The sequence below is a fragment of the Phlebotomus papatasi genome, chromosome 1 (assembly GCF_024763615.1).
Source record: "Phlebotomus papatasi isolate M1 chromosome 1, Ppap_2.1, whole genome shotgun sequence".
NCBI lineage: Eukaryota > Metazoa > Arthropoda > Insecta > Diptera > Psychodidae > Phlebotomus > Phlebotomus papatasi.
In genome coordinates, this window is record NC_077222.1 from 87,101,511 (window position 1) to 87,122,522 (window position 21,012).

The 21,012-nt window shown below is 33.7% G+C and overlaps 1 protein-coding gene across 2 annotated transcripts in view; it reads right to left on the reverse strand.

Annotated features, from left to right (window-relative positions):
- Positions 1-21,012, reverse strand: part of LOC129797944 (transcription factor E2F3) — a 36,379-nt gene that overhangs the window by 4,770 nt on the left and 10,597 nt on the right. For both annotated transcript variants that reach the window (XM_055840830.1, XM_055840831.1), the window contains exons 2-6: positions 17,196-18,030; positions 16,911-17,014; positions 13,170-13,608; positions 8,350-8,542; positions 7,725-8,081 (exon numbers count right to left, since the gene is read on the reverse strand). In XM_055840830.1, coding sequence (XP_055696805.1) covers positions 7,725-8,081; positions 8,350-8,542; positions 13,170-13,608; positions 16,911-17,014; positions 17,196-17,540 — 1,438 coding nt within the window. In that variant the 5' untranslated portion in view covers positions 17,541-18,030. The remainder of the gene's footprint in view (positions 1-7,724; positions 8,082-8,349; positions 8,543-13,169; positions 13,609-16,910; positions 17,015-17,195; positions 18,031-21,012) is intronic.

Sequence of the window (21,012 nt, forward strand, 5' to 3'; positions counted from 1 at the left end):
TAAATTTCTCTCAGTTTAGGGGAATGTAGGCAGGCTTCGCACGTGTGTGCTTTCAAACGATGTGAATTTTCTCTTTATTTCCAAAGAGTTGGTTCCGAATTTCTTAGCCATAAGTTAAGTAATTATGAACCTTATCTTCATTGTAAAAATAGGCAGCCAAGCCCTTCTTTCCTAGGTGCTAGGATCACAAATAGAAAATTGGCCCAAAATGGGTAATTTTAATGGCACATATTTCATTTGATTTCTCATATTTAAACTCATTTCTAAAAAAAATCACTTACACAGTGGATGAAGAGTATACTAGAGATGATATTTACGTAATAACTTTTTGCATCGGAGGGAAATTATTTTCACGGTGCCGGAAAATTCGCAAGTACTACACTGTGTGTGGTTTCAAACACTGAATGTGTAAGCATTCGCATATGCATCCGGCAACTTCAGATTGAAAACCATAACTTCACTAAAGCCTCATAAGCCACAGGGAGACAATCCTGGACATTTCCTCTTCGACAGGCGTGTAGTTTCCTGCCCATCTCCATGAGACGACGTTTATTCACAGTGTGAACCGTGTGAACATGCTCACCATTAGCCTGGGACTCAATGTCACTAACTAAACTGCTACCATGCTAAAGGATATCGAAAAAAATATGAGCCACTTTAAACATTTGCAATAAGAATTAGGAAAACCAAACATTTTACTCACAAAGCGAGTGTTACTCGAACACTCTGAAAAACACAGAAGCTTATCATCACCTTTCTTAATATAATTTATGCAACCTTTAGGAAAACAAAACAATATTAACATAACCTCTACAATGTTCGGGCGATTCCAGCTGACCAGACGATTAATTTTGACAGTTTAGTCGATTTTTCGATATTTATTTGGAAGAAAAAACAGTGCTCCAGAAAATGTGGAAAAAAGTGTTTTAAAGATCTTCTTTTAGTGCAGTGATAGTTTCCGCGGGTTCACGGGGGTACAGTATAACCGTAGGAAAATAATTCTTAATTGTGGATAAAATTTATTTCGAGAAAAAAAGCAATGACGAACCCAAACCCCCCATCGTGTGAACGCTGGCCCCGGGGGCAAGAATCGCACAAATCGTCATATTTTTTTCATTTTCCTGTCCAGGAAAAACCAACAATTCTGTGATAGTGGACTAGGCATGCATAGAAACCTAAAGGATCAGAGATTTTTTTGGTGTAGTGCAATTTATTGCCCATTTTACAGTTTAGTCTGAAAAAAATCCTGAATATGAAGCACGAAAAAACATGCGAAGGCTGCCTACATTCCCCTATAATAAAAATACACGAAATTCTTTTTTCTTTACTTTAGAAATTTCTAAGTAAGACAAATCAAGCAGATTGATTTATTTTCATAGCAGTTTCAAACGCATCGTTCCTTTTCGAATTGTATTAAAAAACGTAACTTTATGTTTTTGGAGGTTAGAATTTTTCTAATTTCTGTATTCCCTTTAGTCAGATTTATCGGAATTAAACCACAATTGCTCGTAACTCAGCATAACTTCTTTACCAAGAACATAAGGATTCATGGATATTCCGGTAAAAATTCTGAGCTGACAAATTCCCTTACTTATTTAAAAAGTTATCTGCAATATGAGGTTATGATTAATATAACCTTAAAATAAAATCGTTAAATTTCCAAAATTCGCAAATTTATTCGTTTCAGAGATAAAAAACGTGCTTTTAAAAGGTAAGCACAGGTTTTTATCACAAAAGAAATTTGGTAATAGAAAAATAAATGTTATCAAATTAATTTAAATTAAGTCAATTCTAACCTCAAACTTATTCTGACACTGAGAAAAAAAAGAGGGTGCGATTAACTTTTTTTTCTCATAATTTTAACACTCTTTAGGCGTAAAAATATATCAACATTTTTTAATGTTAATTTTACACCTTTTTAAGGGTAAAATTAACATGAAAAAGGGTAACTTTAACCCCCAATACACCTAAAAAGGGTAAAATTTACACCGATTTCGGATCGATACTGCAAGGTAAAATTAACATTTCCGGAAAGTTATTTTAACTTTTTCGGATTTCTCTCAGGGACTTGAAACACACTTTTGGGTTGTTTTTTTTTATTCAAAGCAAGTTATTAGATTTTTAAATACCAGATTAAGTAAATTTTCATTGAAGAACATTAAAAAATCGTTCTAAAATCTGCAATAGGGGAAGGCTTTTAGGTTTCGCACACACTCTGACTTCGAACAATTTATATTTCAGAACATTAAGCGGCTGTAAAGTAAATATTTCTCAACGAATTGGGCTCATGTTAGGTATTGTTGGAAAGGTCTTGGAATTTTTTACAATTCTAAACCGGTTCCAATCGGTAATGAACCGGTTATGAACCGGTAACTAATTTTTGACGATCTTTTGAGTGATAAACATGTCGCAAAGCAAATATTTACTGAAAAACTTCTGAAGGCACTTTTCAAAAGTAATTCACAATGTCTCGATATAACTCTCTTGAATATCGAAGAACGTTTCGCTTGACAATTTATTCCTGCAATTACTTCATTAATTAGAAAATACAATTCAGCTGCACAACTTCATTAACATCTCTCAATGAGGGCTGTAAATTTCAAGTAGCGACTGCATTGGATAAGGTATTTATTATGAACTACTTATGTATATACATTCCTTATAAACATCACATTAGAGAGAGTGTATTAAAAAACTTGATGGTGTAAATTGTAAATAAAAATGCGTGTCATCTGAATTTCATGATGATAATTGGTTGTTTTTTTTTTTGGTGTATGTGGTGATGGTGACAGAAAAAGACATGAAAGCGGTTAGAGACATTTAATCCACACCAGAGCTGAATCTCATGGTGCTACAAAATTGCAAACGGACATGCAGACCCACGAGCCTTCAGCGCAGGTGTGAATTTTCCCCATGATAACTTTCCTCTCCTCGCACTGTCTCACTCTCAAGGAAGGTGTAAGAGACAAGTAAAAAAAAAGATAAGCGCCCCAATATAAATTGCACCACAAATTGCACGCACACTTGCACACACTTTACCCCCCCCCCCTCCCCAATTTTTATAAAAAAAAAAGATTACTCCCAAAATATTGCTCTTTAAATTCGAATAAAATTAATTTGAATGTGATTAGTAATGGCAATAGAAGCGATGAAAACAAATAGAAGCGGTTTTTCTCTCTTCATTTTTTTTTTGGATTATTAAAACACAAACAAATGGTTTAATTATCACATGATCAAGTTAAATTGAATTATTTCCAACACATTTCATTTTCTCGATGCAATTATTAGAATGTCAATGAATGAGATTATTAACTAAATCGTTAATGTTTATTTTTTATCGTGCACACTGTTGACTTTGTTGAAGAACCGCCTAGCAAGAACTCAGACTGTGATGCGAATTTATATATAACGCAGGTCACAGCCTGAGTCCTCGCCAGGCAATTCCCATATTTGAATTTTTCATCCTCTCCGTTGTTCTTTTTTTTAAATATTTTTTTTTATAAAAAGTACAAACTCTGCAGCATAACCAAATACTTTGCAATTTTCTATTACTGTTTTAGTCAAATAATCAAAATACAAGTATTAGTTGAGTAGAACTAGTCAAAATATGAACAATGACCTTGAATCATTCCAGATGAGGGTTTTCCAAGGTCAAAACAAAAAAATCTCTAGAATTTTTTTTTTTAAATCGCTTGGGACAAGTTTGTAATCAACTTCAAGATATTTGAATCCTAAGTCAGGATTTGTAAGGAATCGTTTTTAAATCGATAAATCGTCAGTTAAATCAGCATTTGTCGTAACTTCGTTTTGACAACTTTTCAGGAGACGAAATTTTCAGTTCAGCATTTTTCTTAAAAACGAGCTCCGAATGCGATACTTTTGAGTCAAAATAATAAAAGTGGCACTAATAAACTGTAAGTTAACTCAAAAAATCTTTATAAAATTATTTAAAAGCTGCAATATTGAGAAATATGTTAGAAGAAACACATTAATATTTTATCGTAACTTCCATCGTTTATAAAGCCGTAACTTCCAATGTATGGAGATTCTGGAAGTTACGACAATTTTCTAAAATGCATTATATTAATTTGAATTATTCTAGTGATAATAAGCGCCTTTATTTGACTAAATTAGTCAATAATACTGTTATCACTGTCCCTAAAAGCTTTTATTTCATAAGTTTTATTGAATAAATTTTGTGTGTCACGTCACTTGTTTTGTTTTGAATTAATGACAGATGGGTAGGTTTTTTTCTCACTTTTTTCTCCCAAATATTGAATTAAAATGATTTCATGTTACACTATCCGCACTATCTTTCGATATTTGGAAGAGTTTATAAACGTTTTATTGAAAAATTTTGCAATATTGCTGCAAATTACAAGCCACGAAAGTAAGCAAAAGAAGTTACGGCAAATGCTGATTACTGAAAAATTTGTATGGAAATTTGTCGTAACGTAACTTCCCCAAAAATGGAAGTTACGACAAATTCTGATAAATTTTTCTTAATTAAGGGCACTTAAGATAATTTTTGTTTAAAATAATTTTTATTGGGCTTATAAAAGTTTCTTTTTCTTAAGTGCGTTTAATAAACAAAATTACGCTGATTCCAAATATGTATATATCTCAAAATCGCAAAAATGAAGTTACGATAAATGCTGATTTAACTGACGAGACTTTCACACTTGATTTTTCTGTGCAGAGGGTCAGTCATTTTGATTTAGAAAAAAAACCTACAAATAATTCCGATCAAAATCCGTAATGGTTTATAAATAATATGGAAATCTTAAATTGTAAATGACACAAATTACTGAAATAATCCTAGAAAAAGGGAAAATTAAGAAGGTATCAATCATCCTGATATTTTTACGGATGCGATATGTTTGCCATTGATTGTCGAGATCAATTATAGAAAACGTAAACTATAGACTAACCCAGCAAAAACTTATCACTGCCGGGTGTTGGATATTCAATAAAATAAAGTAATTAATCAATAAAGTAATAGTAAGGATTACTATTACTTTTCGGGATTTCAATCAATTCGGGATTTGGACCCATTTGGGATTTTAGTGTACAGGATTTCGATCCCTGGATTCGGATTGGCTCTTCGATGATTTTGAATCGTTCAGGATTTTGGCCTTTCCGAGATTATAGGTCATCGGAATTTTTACTTTTCGGGATTGTGATTCTCTCAGAATTTTGAGTCTTCTGGATTTTCTGAATGGATCGAAAGTCCAAAATTCCAAAAAGATTAAATTTCCGAATTTGTTGAAATTTTGAAGAGATAATTTTATCTCTTCAAGTTTTCTTCTCATTCAAAATTTCAACAAATTCGGAAATTTAATCTTTTTGGAATTTTGGACTTTCGATCCATTCAGAAAATCCAGAAGACTCAAAATTCTGAGAGAATTACAATCCCGGTAAGTAAAAATTCCGTTGACCTACAATCTCGAAAAGGCCAAAATCCCGAACGATTCGAAATCTTTAAATTTTGAATGAGAAGAAAACTTGGAGAGATAAAATTATCTCTTCACATTTTCTTCTCATTCAAAATTTCAACAAATTCGGAATTTTAATCTTTTCGGAATTTTGGACTTTCGATCCATTCAGAATTTCGACAAATTCGGATATATAGGTCTTCAGCGTTTCGACCCATTCGGGATATCGATTCTTTTGAGATTTTAATCTTTTCGGTATTTCGACCTTTTCAGAATTTAGAGTCTTCAGGATTCGATCAATTCGGGATTTTGACTCTTCAGTTTTCCTTCAATTCAGAATTTCGACAAATTCAGAATTTTAATCTTCTCGGGATTTTGGGTCTTCGGGTTTTCGACCCATTCAGAATTTCGAAAAATTCTAAATTCTAAGCCTTCAGTGTTTTGATTCATTCGGGATTTTATTTCGTTCGAGATTTTGATCTTTTCAGGATTTTTGGTTTTAACTCTTGAGGATTTCGACCCCTTCAGAATTTTGGGTCTTCGGGATATCGATGAATTCGTAACTTTGACTCTTTAAGGTTCCGAATTTCAACAAATTCGAAATTATGGATGTTCAGCGTTTCGACCCCTTCGGGATTTCAATTTGTTCAAGTTTTTGAACTTTTCGAGATTTTTCGTTTTTGGTTTTGATTTTTCGAGACTTCGACCCTATCAGAATTTTCGATTTTCGGGATTTCGATCAATTCAGGATGTCAACTCTTCAAGTTTTCTTTTCATTCAGAATTTATAAAAAATCCGAAATTTTTATTTTTTCAAGATTTTGGGTCTTCGGATTTTTGACCTATTCAGAATTTTAGATCTTCAGCCTTTCGGCCCATTCAGTATTTAACTTCGTTCGAGACTTTGATCTTCTCGAGATTTTTAGTTTCGATTTTGCCTCTTCGGAATTTGGAACCCAATTGGAATTTTGGCCTTTTAGAGATTTTGGCTCTTCGATTTTGACTTAATCGAAATTGTGGGTCTTCAGAATTTTGGGTCTTCGTAATTTCGACCCATTTGGGATTATAATCTTTTGGGATTTTTTTAATGGGGGATTTAACTGGAACCGCATACAAATGTCAATGTCAACCCAAAATAATGAATTCTCGATTTATAAAACGGAAAGAACGAAACATCAAGGTGCCAAGTGATTGCACAAATTGTAAACAGGAAAATTTAATTGCTTTGTCAAGAAATAAAGAATTCTGAGTGAGGAAAAGTCGCTGAGTAGGGGAAGGCTTTCAGGCTTTGAACACTTTCTTCTGAAATCTTTCTTCTGAACATTTTGTTTTTGCACTTTACTGTTCTCAAGTGTCTCTACATTATCGACTTTTCTTTAATTTGGTTACTGTCTCGACTGTTTTTTCACTACAAAGTAGTCGTTTTGGGATCTATACTGTATTATTGGCGCTATTCCAATGAAAAATGGAAAGGAGAAATCTGTCTCTTGAATATTTTCTTTTAGAACTTTACTGTTCTCAAGTGACTCTACGTAATCAAGACAGGAATCGAAGCAAAGAGAAGTCGATTATGTAGAAACACTTGAGAACAGTAAAAAAATGTCCAGGAAACAGATTTCCTCTTGTCATTTTTCATTGGAAATCTGTCTCCATTCTTTTAACTGTTCTCAATCCCAAGTGCTTCTATAAAATCAACTTTTCTTCATGTTAGTTCTTGTCTTTACTGTTTTTCCCACCACAAAACAGTCATTTTGGAATCTATACCGGTTTAATGGTGTTATTCCAATGAAAAATGAAAGGGTGACATCTGTCTCCGGAACAGTTTTTTTTTAAACTGTTCTCAAGTGACTACAAATCGACTTTGATTAGTGTTGGTTCCAGTCACGACTCTTTTGTGATGGAAAAATAGTCGAGACATGAACCAAGACAAAGAATTATGTAGAAGCATTTGAGAACACTTTAAAAAAAAACCAGCTCAGGAGACATTTTCCCCTTTATACCTTTAAAAAGAATTTTATATAAAGTAAATCACGGGTTTTAAAAATTCAAACAGCGCCTTCTGGAATTGATATTTTTTAATGTAATCACACAATCATTTAGCAGGGTTCAATTAAATATTTTTTGCATATTTTGACCAGTTCTACGTGATGAGTTAACACTATAGGAATCTTCTTTTGGTGAAATGATGATGAAACACACAAAATGAAAAGCACTTCTTAAACAGTAATTGAATATTCACAAAGCATTTGTGTGAAAATAATTAGCACTGATAGATACCAATTAAACTTACCATTGACTTGAGACAGGTGGTTGGGACTTAAATCATAATCATTGAATAGACTCCATTGCCTCTCATCTGGACTTGATGACAATTTAACGTCACTCTTAAGTGCCGTTCTGTCCTTCTTGGGACTATCCTGAGACACCCCTCTATTCTCCTCCTTCTTCAGCTCCTCCGACGTCGTTCTCAGTACCGATGTATTGCCTTTAGTGCCCATCATCGATGATGCCTCCTGCTGTGTCACAACAGGTTTAGTAACACTCATCGAGCAATCATCGATACCATCGAAAATCTTCCTCTTGCTGTCCACTCCATCGCCTTCCAGCAGAGGATTAAGATTTCTCTGAGCTGAGCTAACACCAAACACTGTGATTTTTTTTTCACGTAGCCCCAGAAGGAGGTCGAAGCAGAGCAAATAAAAAAAAAAGAAGAAAGAGCAAAAACCATCACATGAGAATTTAATCAATAAACTCCTCCACACCAAAAAGCCTCTTCTCGCTCGCTCTCTCAAAATTGCTACCGGGTACCAGTAACAAAGAACGAAAAGCAAAAAAAATATATATATAAGGGCCAAGAGAAATGAGAAGAGCCTCCAATATAGATTGTGATTGTAATAGAAGAGTATTACACTTACAGGATTTTCGTTTTGGACTCATGAATTTATTATATGAGCCAGAAGCAAACATTGGTTTAATGTCCTTCAACAATTGCTCCGTGGTTGAGTACTGGGACGAGTTGTCCGTCGAACTCGCATCGGGACACAAGAACACATCTATTTCACCCTTCTCTGACTTTAACATTATTTCCAGACCACCATGTTCCGGTATCTACAAATTCACAAAGCAAAAAAAAACCTTAATTATTCAAAAACGTAGGCAAAATCATTTTTTAGAAATTCAATTCAATTAAAAAATTTAATGGAAGATTGCGAAAAAAATTACTAATAAGAATACCATTGGATTTAGAAAATTCTAAAAGAAATCCAATAAGAAATCAATCAGAAAAACAGGTAGAAGCAACTGGACAACTAATGATGGACTGACGGATTGATGGACAGAGAAATTATTAAAATGATGAAATTCAAAAGTAAACATAATCATCAAATAAAAATATAAGGGAAAGTACCCATGCTTCGTACGATCCCAAGCTTCGTAATGGCTCAATTTTTCCTAAGTTTTTTAACAAATGTAACTCATCATAACTGTATTTTAAAAACTAGGGGAAAGTACCTACTTTTTAAAATATATTGCAGTCACATTTATAGAGAAACATAGGAAAAATTTAGTCATTACGAAGCTTGGGCACTTTCCCCTAAGATATTAAGCTCCCAAGCTATTAGATAACATATCTTGATAACGTGATAACATATTTTCGATAGTATCGACTGTCGATTCTGAAAAAAGCTAGTAGGGTAAATTAAGCTAATTCAAAACCTGCTCTAAATGGAATTTTTTCGCTACTCCAAATGGAAACGTCATTGTTTTCATGATAAATACAGTACTAAATTAATATATTTATATATTTTTTATACCACAGTTTCATTATTTAGTTAATTTTGCTCCAAATAAAGCGAAAATCCATTCATATTCACAAATTTTAATTTGTTAATTTCTCAAAAAAAAAATTAACAGTGTACCTGTTCACCATTGAATTTTTCATAGATTGACCATATTTTCCAATGAAAAACACAATAAAATGACTGTTGTTTATTCGTTTTATTTAACATTTATGTCATATTTCTGGTTAATTTTAGTTAAATTAAGTGCTAATCTTTATTGTTAACGGTACGTGAAGTTTTCAAATGAAATAATTACCTATTTCGAGAACAAAAAGAGTTTTTCTAAAGTGTCTGCAAATGCTTCAATAGGAAACCCCGTAAATATGATTTTTTTGGAGAGATTTTCTTATTTTTTTTACATGGAAAAGGAGAAAAGACCAGGAATAAGAACAAATTCTGCACTCAAGAGCAACTCAGCAATTGGAAGCCTTTCGTCGCGGTTTCACTTTCACTGTTTGTCTCCAATTAGAAAATTTCCTTGTCTCCATTTGGATTTTTTTTCCAATAGAGGCATTTTACGCTCGCGTATTTTTCTTGTATTTAAGAGGTTTTCAAATTATATCTAAAGAATTTTCACTAAACAGTAAAATTTTAGAAGAGTCAAGGAACAAATTTATGTAATTCTCTTCAGAAAAAATGAAGTTAATGCGTTGAATCTTCTGTCAAAGTTAAAGCGTCTGAAAATGGTTTTAAATTAGGACATTTACCCTATAGCATGTAAATTCGATTTGGAACTAAAGATGAGAGATTATAACAGCAATTTGGAATCATATTTCTGGAACATTGCAAACTTTTTATTTAAATCAAAATGTCTAGGATGTAAATGAACTGACAGCAAGATGATACAGGGAGTTCCGGCTTAAGAGGAAACGGACTGAAAGAATTTGATATGAATTGCCTACTATTGGGAGCTAATTTAAAAAAAATCATTTTTTAAATTCCCCTAAATATATGCAATTTTTCACGCGATAAATTTGACATAAACTTTTTATAAATCGTTTGCATTGAAAATACAGTAGACTCTCTCTCAATTGGACATTTGGGGCAAAATGTCATCCGAATTGTCCATAGATTTGGGCGTCAAAGTCATTGTAAATTCCACAAAAAGTACTCAATTATAAAAAATCAGGATAAAATAAGAGGAACTACAGCGAATTTGAGCAAATTTGCTTCAAAATCAAATGTAAAAATTATCTACAAAATTTTTTCGCCGATTAGGCGATTGAGCGAGAGTCTACTTGTAGGCTGAAAAATTGGGGCCCAAAATGTTTTGCATACATCACGGCGTTTTCGTAAGTTATTCCAAAGATATCTCCTGTAGGTATGTAATTTTACTGCATCACTGGAAAATTCTTTCAAAGCGTGACTCCCTGTAGTGGAAAATAGACCAGTATCTCCTCTATAATTTTGCCCCAAAACTTGATCTTATCGGTTACTCGGTAGCCGAGATAATTCAATTTATTTGTTTTGGAACATGTTTTTTGTCCACAGTGGGCCTATTGTCCATCCATGTGACGACCTACAGCAATATAAAAGAATGATTAAATTGATCTTTCTTTTAAACCATGTTTAATTAATAACGTAGTCGAGTAAAAGCGGTCATTTCAGCACCTGTGTACTTTCGCAGCGTTATTCTGGGAAAAGATGATTTTTTTTACACTAAAACGAAAAAATCGTACAGAAGGCACAATATAGACAGATAGATATAAAAGTCTTCTACAATTATGCCGAAATAATCAGCAAAATCGGTTGAGCAAGAGTCGAGATAATTGAGTTTAAGTAATATTAAAATTTGGTTTTCGACTGTGGCGCCACTGGTGTTGGTCATATGAAGTTCAAATGTTCTAGAATGTTGTAACACTTTGCGAGGTCTTTAATTTGTGCCCTTACTCGTCAAAATCGGTCACATAGAACCGGAGATATGATTTTTTGAATTTCGTGAACTTTGACCCCTCATATCTCCGGTTCTGTTTTAACCACAGCGCACATTTGCACCATTTTGGAAACGTCCTAGACTGGGCTACAACATACTAAAATTTCATTAACTTGCACAATGCCGTTTTTGAGAAAAATGAGTTTGAATTTTGATGAATTTTGACGCTATCGCAGCGCCACCTGTGGCAACTTTTTGAACTGCCATCTGAAAGTGCTCATCGAGACAAAACCAAAACCCAAAATTTAGCTCAAAATGTTAATTAGAACCGAAGATCGAGGCCAGTCAATTTGCGAACTTTGACCCCTTATAGCTCGGGTCAGGGGTTATCGATCGACTTAAGTATTTTTTTGTTTGATAGGTATAATCTGCGGATACAACGTACTAAAATTTCAGCCCGATGCACAACAGAGATTTTGAGTTATTTAGTTTAGAAGATTCAAATTGTTTCTTTTTAATAATAGCGCTTCTAGCGGTGATTCTATGAACCTGCGACGTCAAAAGGGAAATGGCATTTCATGAGATCTTTCCAAAACGCCCTCATTTTCTTAAATTCTAATAATTAGAAACGAAATTATTAAGCTCCGAAAAGTGGCCAGACAGACGGTAACGTTTTTAACCATCCATATATTCGTGATCAGGAAGTGGCGAAACACAATTTGGCAAAGTTCGGGGCCGGTCGGAGAACATGAAATTTTGTTAGGATTATAGTAGGTGAAATTGTTAAGAATCTCATCTAATCATTCATTGAATCATTCCTAATAACGGTTTTTCAAGATCAAAGATTAAAAAGGTTCTTAGAGAGTGTGTTTCTCAACTGAATGGTATGACATTTGGACTTGTTGGAAAGGTCTTGGAATTCTTGACAAGACTGAACCGGTTCCAATCGGTTCTGAATCGGTTCTAAACCGGTAACTAAATTTTATCCGAAATTCAATTATATTATTTCTGAGGTGTATTTTAATCAATGTTTTGAGTGACTTATAAATCAGTTCAAATCGGTTGTAAACCGGTTATGAACCGATAAGTAATTTTTGACAGAAAGTCAATTTTGATAGTGTTAAAACTATTTTATGGAATCTTTTTAGTGATTTATTGATCGGTTCAAATCGATTGAGAACCGGTAAACGTAAATGAAGCGAAAGCACTTTTGAGGTATATAGCAGTTAAGTCACGAGTTCGAACACTTCACAAAGCATGGTGTGCTTTGCCACATATTTTCATTAAAATTTGTTAGGAGGCGTGGCCTATTTTTCATAGGTGTCAATTTTCTATCCTTTTATATACGAAGCTTTCTCAGGATTATCCCCAAATATTTCCAAGCAGAATTCTTGAAAATTACTAAAATTAATTTCCAAATTTTCAGATTTTTCAAATGTTGTTTACAAAAGTACTATTCCTTCAATGTTCAAAAAATAGAGCATAAATACATTTTGGAATGTAATAAAAAATAAATATATCACCTAATTCAATGAAAAATATTTCATTGTAAATTTCTGCCTTTAATCTTGTGATGTGTAAAATCGTTTTACATCACGCCACAAGTAAATTTTCAGTCTGATGGTCACAAATATTGTACACAAGGTACACACGTATATAGTGTAAATTTTTGTAAGTTTTCCAGTCATTAATCCATGATGTCAGCACTTCTTGAAGCATAATTTATGCTTCAACATATACCATCAAAAATGAACGTTCACACAAGTCAGAAATAAAATACTGGACGAATTTGTGATTCAATAGAAAAATTTAAATTTAAGTGAGTCAGTGGAAAAAATTTCCGTTTCACTGATTTTTGTGTTATTGAATTTCTGAGGTGCTGCTGCAGGAATTTTTTGTTTTTTTATTTCTAAAAAGCAACATCAATTTCAGATACTGAGCAAAGTTTTATGCAAATAATGAGAATAACTAAATTGCAAGAGATAAAATGGATGATTTATCACAAAAAAAATGGAGTACATACCACTAATTTGGCATCCTGTGGTCCTTTGATAACTATAACAGATTGATCTTTGAACATGTCTATTGAGGCGAGATCTTGTCGTGTTATATACCCATGTCGATTCTTCTCGAATTGCGTATTGAACTCCTCGCGCATTTGAGCAATTAAATTGTCCAAACGATTCTCCTTCTGCTCAAGATAGTCACTTTCCCTCTTCACATCCCTATTCATCTCTGCCCCAGCTGAACCACATTTCCACTGAATGTTGTTCTTTGACTTCTTCTCCAGTATCCCAATACCCTCGAGGACATTCGTTATGTCATAAATTCGACGCTTTTGCACTTTTAACTTGTCCGAGGCAACATTCAAGTCCACAACACCATCAGCAGACGTTTGCAGGAGTTCCATAAATTTTCTCGTGAGCAATCCCAGTGACGTGTCATACCGACACACCGGTGAGCTAAAAAAAAAAAAACAGGACATTTTGGTCTCAACGTCAAAAGACTATTCATCTTTGGTTGCTGCAAAAATTCTTGCGCTTCCTTTGGGGATTTTTTTTGTTCAATTCTTTTATCTTTTCGTGGTCTTTTTCTGAATGTTCATTTTTTTTATCTTGTATTTAGTTTTTGGCTCAGTTGCATAAATATCATGCAATTCGAGATAACAGCATTACATTTTCGGGGACCCTCCCATAAGTCATCATTTGCATCATTTATTGTTTTATTTAAAATACTTTGCAGAAAATTTAAATTTCATCGCGGTTTAATAAATAGTATCACGATTTATAAAACAATATGCAGAATTCTGAAATTAAGATGAACACTTAATTCAAGAAACTTTCGCGAATTTGGCATTCTGAAAACAAAAATTCGAGATCAAAACGTCAAATCTGTCAAATGTCTTTCAAAAGTGGCATTTCGTTAAGTGTGGAAAATCTTAAAATACTGGATCTTAGCTAAGGCATTTTAAGTCCCACAAACGTATCACAATATGAAATCTTGACCTTGAAAACATTTGACAATTTAGATTTTTGTTGTTGTTCTTACAATTGAGGCTACTAACCTCAGTTCTGAAACCAACATACAGTAGAGTTCCTCAAATTTGAGCATTTGGGGGGTATCCTTTACTGCCAAATTTTATAAATTAAATATTCTCGAGGATTAGCCTGAGTCTAATCAGTCAGTTCGAGCATTTCGCAAATCATGGGATGCTTTTTCCATCTCTTTTTGGATAGAATTCTACCAATAATTCAAATTACGATTTTTTCAAAATTCTTCGTTTTACCTCGAATTAAGCCAAGCTGCTAAAAAAAAGTATTTAAAATTCTTCGTATTCATGATAAATTTTCTAACTCAGATCCAAAATTTAAGAAAACATTATAAATATGAATGTTGGTCTTTTAAATGGTTAAATCTTAAACGAAATAAATCTGTTGTTATTACATTCTCCACAAAAAAAAAATGTTTGACCTTCATATGACCTTAATTTTCACCAAAACTTTCCCTTCTCATACAAAAACAAAAACAGTTTTTGTAAAAGATGCTGTATTAGCGAACATTTCAGTAATATTTCGTAAATTCTGTTAAATTATTTCTACACTAAGAAAAATTCTAAAAAGTTAAAACAACTCTATGGCAGAGTTGAATTAATTCTACGAATATCGATGTAATTGTTACTCTTTTTCTTTGTTAAATTTAGTAAATAGAGTTGGAACAACTCTTCGTGCGAGTTGAATTAATAGAAATATGCCTATAGGCATATTTCTAGTTGATGTTCCATATGAACTTTGTCACACGAAAATCTTCTTGACTGAAATATATTCTTAAAAGGAAAACTCTTAAGCATATACTTCAGTCGAGATGAAATTTTACATTGATAAAGAGTAATTATTACATCGATATCCGACGAATTAATTCAATTCGCACGAAGAGTTGTTTCAACTCTATTTACTAAAATTTAAAAATCATTCAAATTTAAATTTAAATTTTGTTGAAATTTAAATTGAATGTTTTTTAAATTTCATCAATTTAAAAATCATTCAAATGATTTTTAATGCAACATAACGCATAGGAATAATTCATCTGAAAATTAATTTGAATTTACAAATTGAAAAATCCTAGTGTGATATAGCACGGTTACATATTGTTTTAGTACATGGCTCTTCTGATGTATTTCTGCGTATTTTCTTTGTGTTGATTCATGTCACAACTGTTTTGTGGTGAGAAAACAGTCGTGACAGGAATCAACAGAAAGAAAAGTCGACAACGCAGGACCACATGAGAATATCCATGTACTAAAAAAATGTTCAAGAGAAAAATTTGCCCTTTTCATTTCTCAATGGAATAGCATCATTTTTCTGAATATTTTTTTATTTAGTACATGTCTGTTCTCATGTGTTACTACGTTATGAACTTTTCTTTGTGTTACTTCTTGTTACGATTGTTTTCTCCAGTCCTCGTCGCGTTCCGCAACTACAAAACAGTCGTGACAAGAACCAACACAGAGAAAAGTCGATAAAGCAGAAGCACATGAGAACAGTACTAAAAAAATGCAGCACCATTAAATCATTGTGAGTGACTTATTTTACAATTCGGTTGAAATCGACTGTAAAGAGCCCGTAAGAAACCTGCTTGCCACTATTTCTTTCATTTTCTTAACTCTTTCGTCTCCTTTGGGACACTGGGTACCCATGGAAACAACAATTTCTTTTAGACTAGGGTGGAATCACCAGTTCTCGCCAGTGCCCCATTTCTCGCCACTTACATTGAAATCGCTATTTTTCGCAATTTATGAAATAAATGAGTCGCAATTTTTTGTATTGTTTCTGCTTCTACGCATAGAATCGAAAAATAATAATTATTCGTTTTGGATTCACGATTTTGATCACTTTTTAGAGCAATATTTTAAGCAAGTGCATCGAATCCAACATCTCTTACCAAATGTACTAAGTGTCGTCAAATTTTCATCAGGCCAAAAATACCTATTTGGGTAAATAATTTGTCTATTGAATATTTAATTGCACTTGTGGAATACATAAAATTTGTATTTAGTCAATTAATATTTCATTTTATATTATTTTTGTATAAAAATGAGGCATGGCGAGAAGTGGTAATATTCTGGAATTGATTTTACCACCTGTCGCCATATCTTTTCAATAGGCGACGCTAACTTCACTTCGTACATTCTCAGTTGTCAAATCTGCATTGTTTACTTTCTGCAAAAGCCCCATAATTTGATTTCTCAAATAAAAGTGAAGAAAAATCATTTAAAGAGAGTAATAATAAAGTGATCACAAGGAAAGAGAAATGGTGAATGTATTCTTTTCATAGCATTGCCTAAAATAACCGAGTGTGGTTCTTTTCAAGTGGGTGGCGAGAAGTGGTTACAAATTTTACAAAACTGGCGAAAAGTGGTAAAAAGTGGCGACGAAATGGTTATTTTTGCATTATTAATAAAAATCAGTTTTTTAAGTAGTCCAGCGTTATGTTCTAGGATTATTGCTTTCACGTATCTAGAGCCAATACATCTAAGTAACTTTGTGTCAAATTTGACTTATCTTGTAACAAGTATTCAAAAGTTATGATTAAATGAATTTAATTTTTTCCTAAACATGGCGATAGCCGGTTATTCCACCCTAACCTACATTTTCTCATTTTGAAAAGAAAACAGTGATAAAATCAAAAAGTACGCAAAACTTTTGCAACAACCCCAATATAACATGGCATTCGAATGACATTGAAAGAAAGAAACATTCTCACTAACCATGCGCCTTCCGAGTATCGTTTCTTCGGATCACACAATTTATCTGTTTTCGCCTGTTTCGACGGTGGACCGGGCGCCGATGTGGTATGACGACGCTTCGTTTGCTGCAAGACAAAACCACAAAAGAGAGACAAAAAAAATCAGGAGGCAGAAACCACCAGGCAATCATTAGTACATTATTTTGTGAACTTTTTTTTAATTCTTGTTATTCCTCCTTAAGAGTTCTCGTTTTCAGAAAAAAAAATTGGTCTTGGGTAACTTTGTGTCCATAAAGGAATAACTTACCCTGTAATAATTCGTGATATATTGATCTGTTTTGCCCCGCATAAATGGCGGTGGCTGGAGGGTGGATCCATAGCCATGGTCCAGTAAATGTGAACTGATCCGGAGTTGATTTGTCCCCGTATTTGATGTCTTGATAGACTTTGTACTGCCGGCGCATGTTGAGGCAGAATTGGATGTTGCTGCTGAAATGGCGGTGGGAATAACAGACGATGATGATGATATGGCAACAATCTTTTCAATATTCATATCTAACTGATCGTCACCATCATCCTCATTTGGTCGATATTCACTGAATTTACCACCAGTTTGATTTGGAGGATTGTGGTGAGTCATATATTTGGACATCTTTTACCCAATAACTTCTTCCTTCCTTCCTTTCTTCCTTTTTTTAAAGCACCAACTCCTTCAGTCTGTTACAGTTCAGCCAACAACAACAACAACAAACCCCTTCTTCCCTCTAATTTTTTTTATCACGCTGAACACTCCTCTCTCTCTCTCTCTCTCACTCTCTCTCCCTCTTTTAGCCTCAGCAATCCATCCAAAATAAAATAATCAAGAGAGGACCCCAAAGAAGAGAGTACACCAAAGAAGCGTGAGCTATTTCAGCAACTTGGTCTCTTCGTCCTCTTGGCCCAAAATGGCGGATTGCCCTGGTGAGAATGCAATTGACGAGAAAATACCTCTAAGCACACAACACAGTTGATGATCACTCAATTGCATTACATGTGCTTCTCCGTGTCGCGCCTCCGTTCCTCTCTCTCTCTCTTGCTCTCTCCCCCTCTCTCTCTTTCAGCTTGTTTTGTCTCCACAGAGAATCAACCACCAGCCAACATTCCTGCAAAAAAAATGTACACAAGCAACATATATATAACAGAAAATTGTACATCAAAAAATTCTACACTAAAACACATTTTTATTCACCAAGAGACTCTTCTTGTTTTTTGTAAAGAGAGACAAGGAAAAAATGTTAATGATTGTATATGCCTCTGTTTTTTTTTTTCTGAGCGCCCCCTTCAAGTCGCCGGTTTGTGCCCCCCATTCAACATTTTGCCGGCATTGCGCGCACACATACATTCACAAAATACAACCCAAAACCCATCTCTCTCTGGGCTCTTTTTGCCAAAGAGAAAGATGAAAAAAAAAGTTACGTTATTATTTCTCTCAATATTATAACACACCGCGTGCATATCTAGTTTAATCAGAAAGGAAAAGTCACACACACACACAAGACACAAGTCCAAGGAAGGGTCGTTTCTTTCTTTTGTGAAAGAAAAACCGCGCGACAGTCAGAAAACTTAACCGACTTAACCAGGAGGAAAGAAACGAGAGAGCGAAAGAGAGACTGAGAGAAATGTCCTATAGGGAAGAGAGGGGAATTCTGAGATACATGAACTCGTGACTTAGATGCTATACCTGAAAAGTATTTTTGCATCATTTACCGTTTACCGGTTCTCAACCGATTTGAACCGATTCATCACTCAATAGATCCCCAGAATAAGTCTAAAAGTAATAGAATTGATTTTCAAATAAAAATTAGTTATCGGCTACGAACCGGTTCAGAACCGATTAGAACCGGTTCAGTTTTATAGCAAATTCCAAGACCTTTCCAACGAGCCCAAACATGATCCCATTCGCTTAATAAGTGCGCTCTAATAGGGACTTTTTAACTTTTGACCTTGAAAAACCGTGATTAAGAATGATTTGTGAGATTAAAAGGGACAGATAATCCTAACCGGCTTATGTAGGTGAGATTCTTAACGTTAGCTAACTCGGAGTGCATGCAAATTCGATTTAGAGCTGAAATTGTGAGTCGCCATTCAGTTATCTTGAATCAAATTCGTGAAATTATACAAATTTTGTATTTAAATCAAAATATCAACATTTCACATGGCGAAAAGACACATCCAGTCACTGGTTTTGATTAGACTGCAGACTTTTTCTGAAGCAGCCCAATTCCAACAGGAAGAGATTAAAGGATTTTTGGAAGAATTCTCAACATCACAAATGTGTTTTTAAGGCCTAAATTTCTCTGGAGTTCCATAAACGCAAAACACTCTCCATCACCCTTTTTTCTCTGTTTTGCTATGTGACATTTACTCTCGGCAAACTTCGTTCGGTCCAATTCGCCCTTCTGCCATTTCTAAATCGGCGAAGAGATTCTTGCTAAAAACAGCGTTTGGAAAATAACTTGAAAAGAACATTTCTCGTTTATGGCCTCTACACATTGGGAGCAATTTTTGTCAAAAATTGCTTTTTTGAACGAAATTCCCAGCAGCGTTGTAGGGGGAAACGTCAAATTTCTGTCAAAAACGCAATTTTTGACGAAAATTGCTCCCAATGTGTAGACACCTTTAGATAAAAAAAAATCTGGAAGAGAAATTTCCTATCAAAATATTTAAATTAGATATTTCATTCATTCACGAGAACTCGTAACAAAGCGAAAGAAAATGGCAAAAAATACCCCATGCCTTTCAAAATTTGCCCCAGCTGTTTTGAGAATTTTCACAAAATAATCTTTTAGAAAATTGTTCGGAAATCACATTTCCTTTTGAATTTGAGCAAAATAACGTTAGTAAAGTTGTAGAGCGGTAAATTGTCTATAATGGACTCTACACATTGGAAGCAAATTTCTTCAAAAATTGCATTTTTGACAGAATTTTGACGTTTCCACCTATAGCACTGCAGGAAATTTTCTTCAAAAAGCAATTTTTGACGAAAATTGTGCCCAATGTGTAGACGCCTTAAGATAGATCAAATTCATTAAAGGAATATGGGAAAAATATGAAGTGTTCAACACCAGAATGTGTGCAAAGCGTGCAAAGCCTGAAAGCTTCCCCCTGGCTGCCTATGACTCAGTTCCCTAGTACCTTATCAGTAAAGATTATTTGAAAAATTGGATATTCAGGGCAAATGATCCATTAAATTTGAAAAGCTACTCAAAAGATTGGTTGTGGCGTCGAATAAGCTTGGAGGAAATGGGGTACCTTTGGATTAGGAGTACACTCTTAGAAATGATTAGACATCATTACTAATAAAAATTAGTTGATCGGGTGATTATTATGAAATCTATTTAAAATAGTTCTTATAATCTTAAAACATTTTACTCATAATATATTTATTAGTAGTGAGAACATAAAGCAATATTTCCGTGGATAAGTTGCGGCAATTATTTCATATTGGTTTCATATAATTATATTTGCTTGTGTTAATTAAATGAAATCGATATCCCAATTAATATTGATCACTGATTCGTTTTAGTTCTCACAACTAATGCAAATAAATAAGCCTATATTTTCATAAAGTTCTGACAAACTTTTCAATAATAAAGAGTGTTTTTTTTACTTATGTGTTGAAGCCTTTTCGAGCTATATAGTAACCACAACTAATATGATATAGTTATTACAGCTAGTAATAACTATATCATACTAACTATAACTATAACTATAACATAACTATATCATAAGTAATATGTTATAGTAGCCGTTACTAATCTAATTTATTTGTGATAACTAAATGAAAAAGATACTGTAACAAATATTGGTCAACTATTTCATTTAGTTACCCTAGCTAAATATATCGACGGTTCCATTCCATACTATTCTATCTCAGAATGACAACATTTCAGGAGAGCCATTTGAAGTTGTCGATTTCCTATGCTGCCTGTGTAATTTTTTTCGAAAAAGTTGAATATCTCGTTACCCGAACGCCGGATGACCACTAAATTTTCACCAGTTGTAGATCTCGGTCCCAGGAACAACATATCTGTCAGAGTAATATAATTTTAAGTCGACTTAGAATAGTATGGAATGGAGCCGTC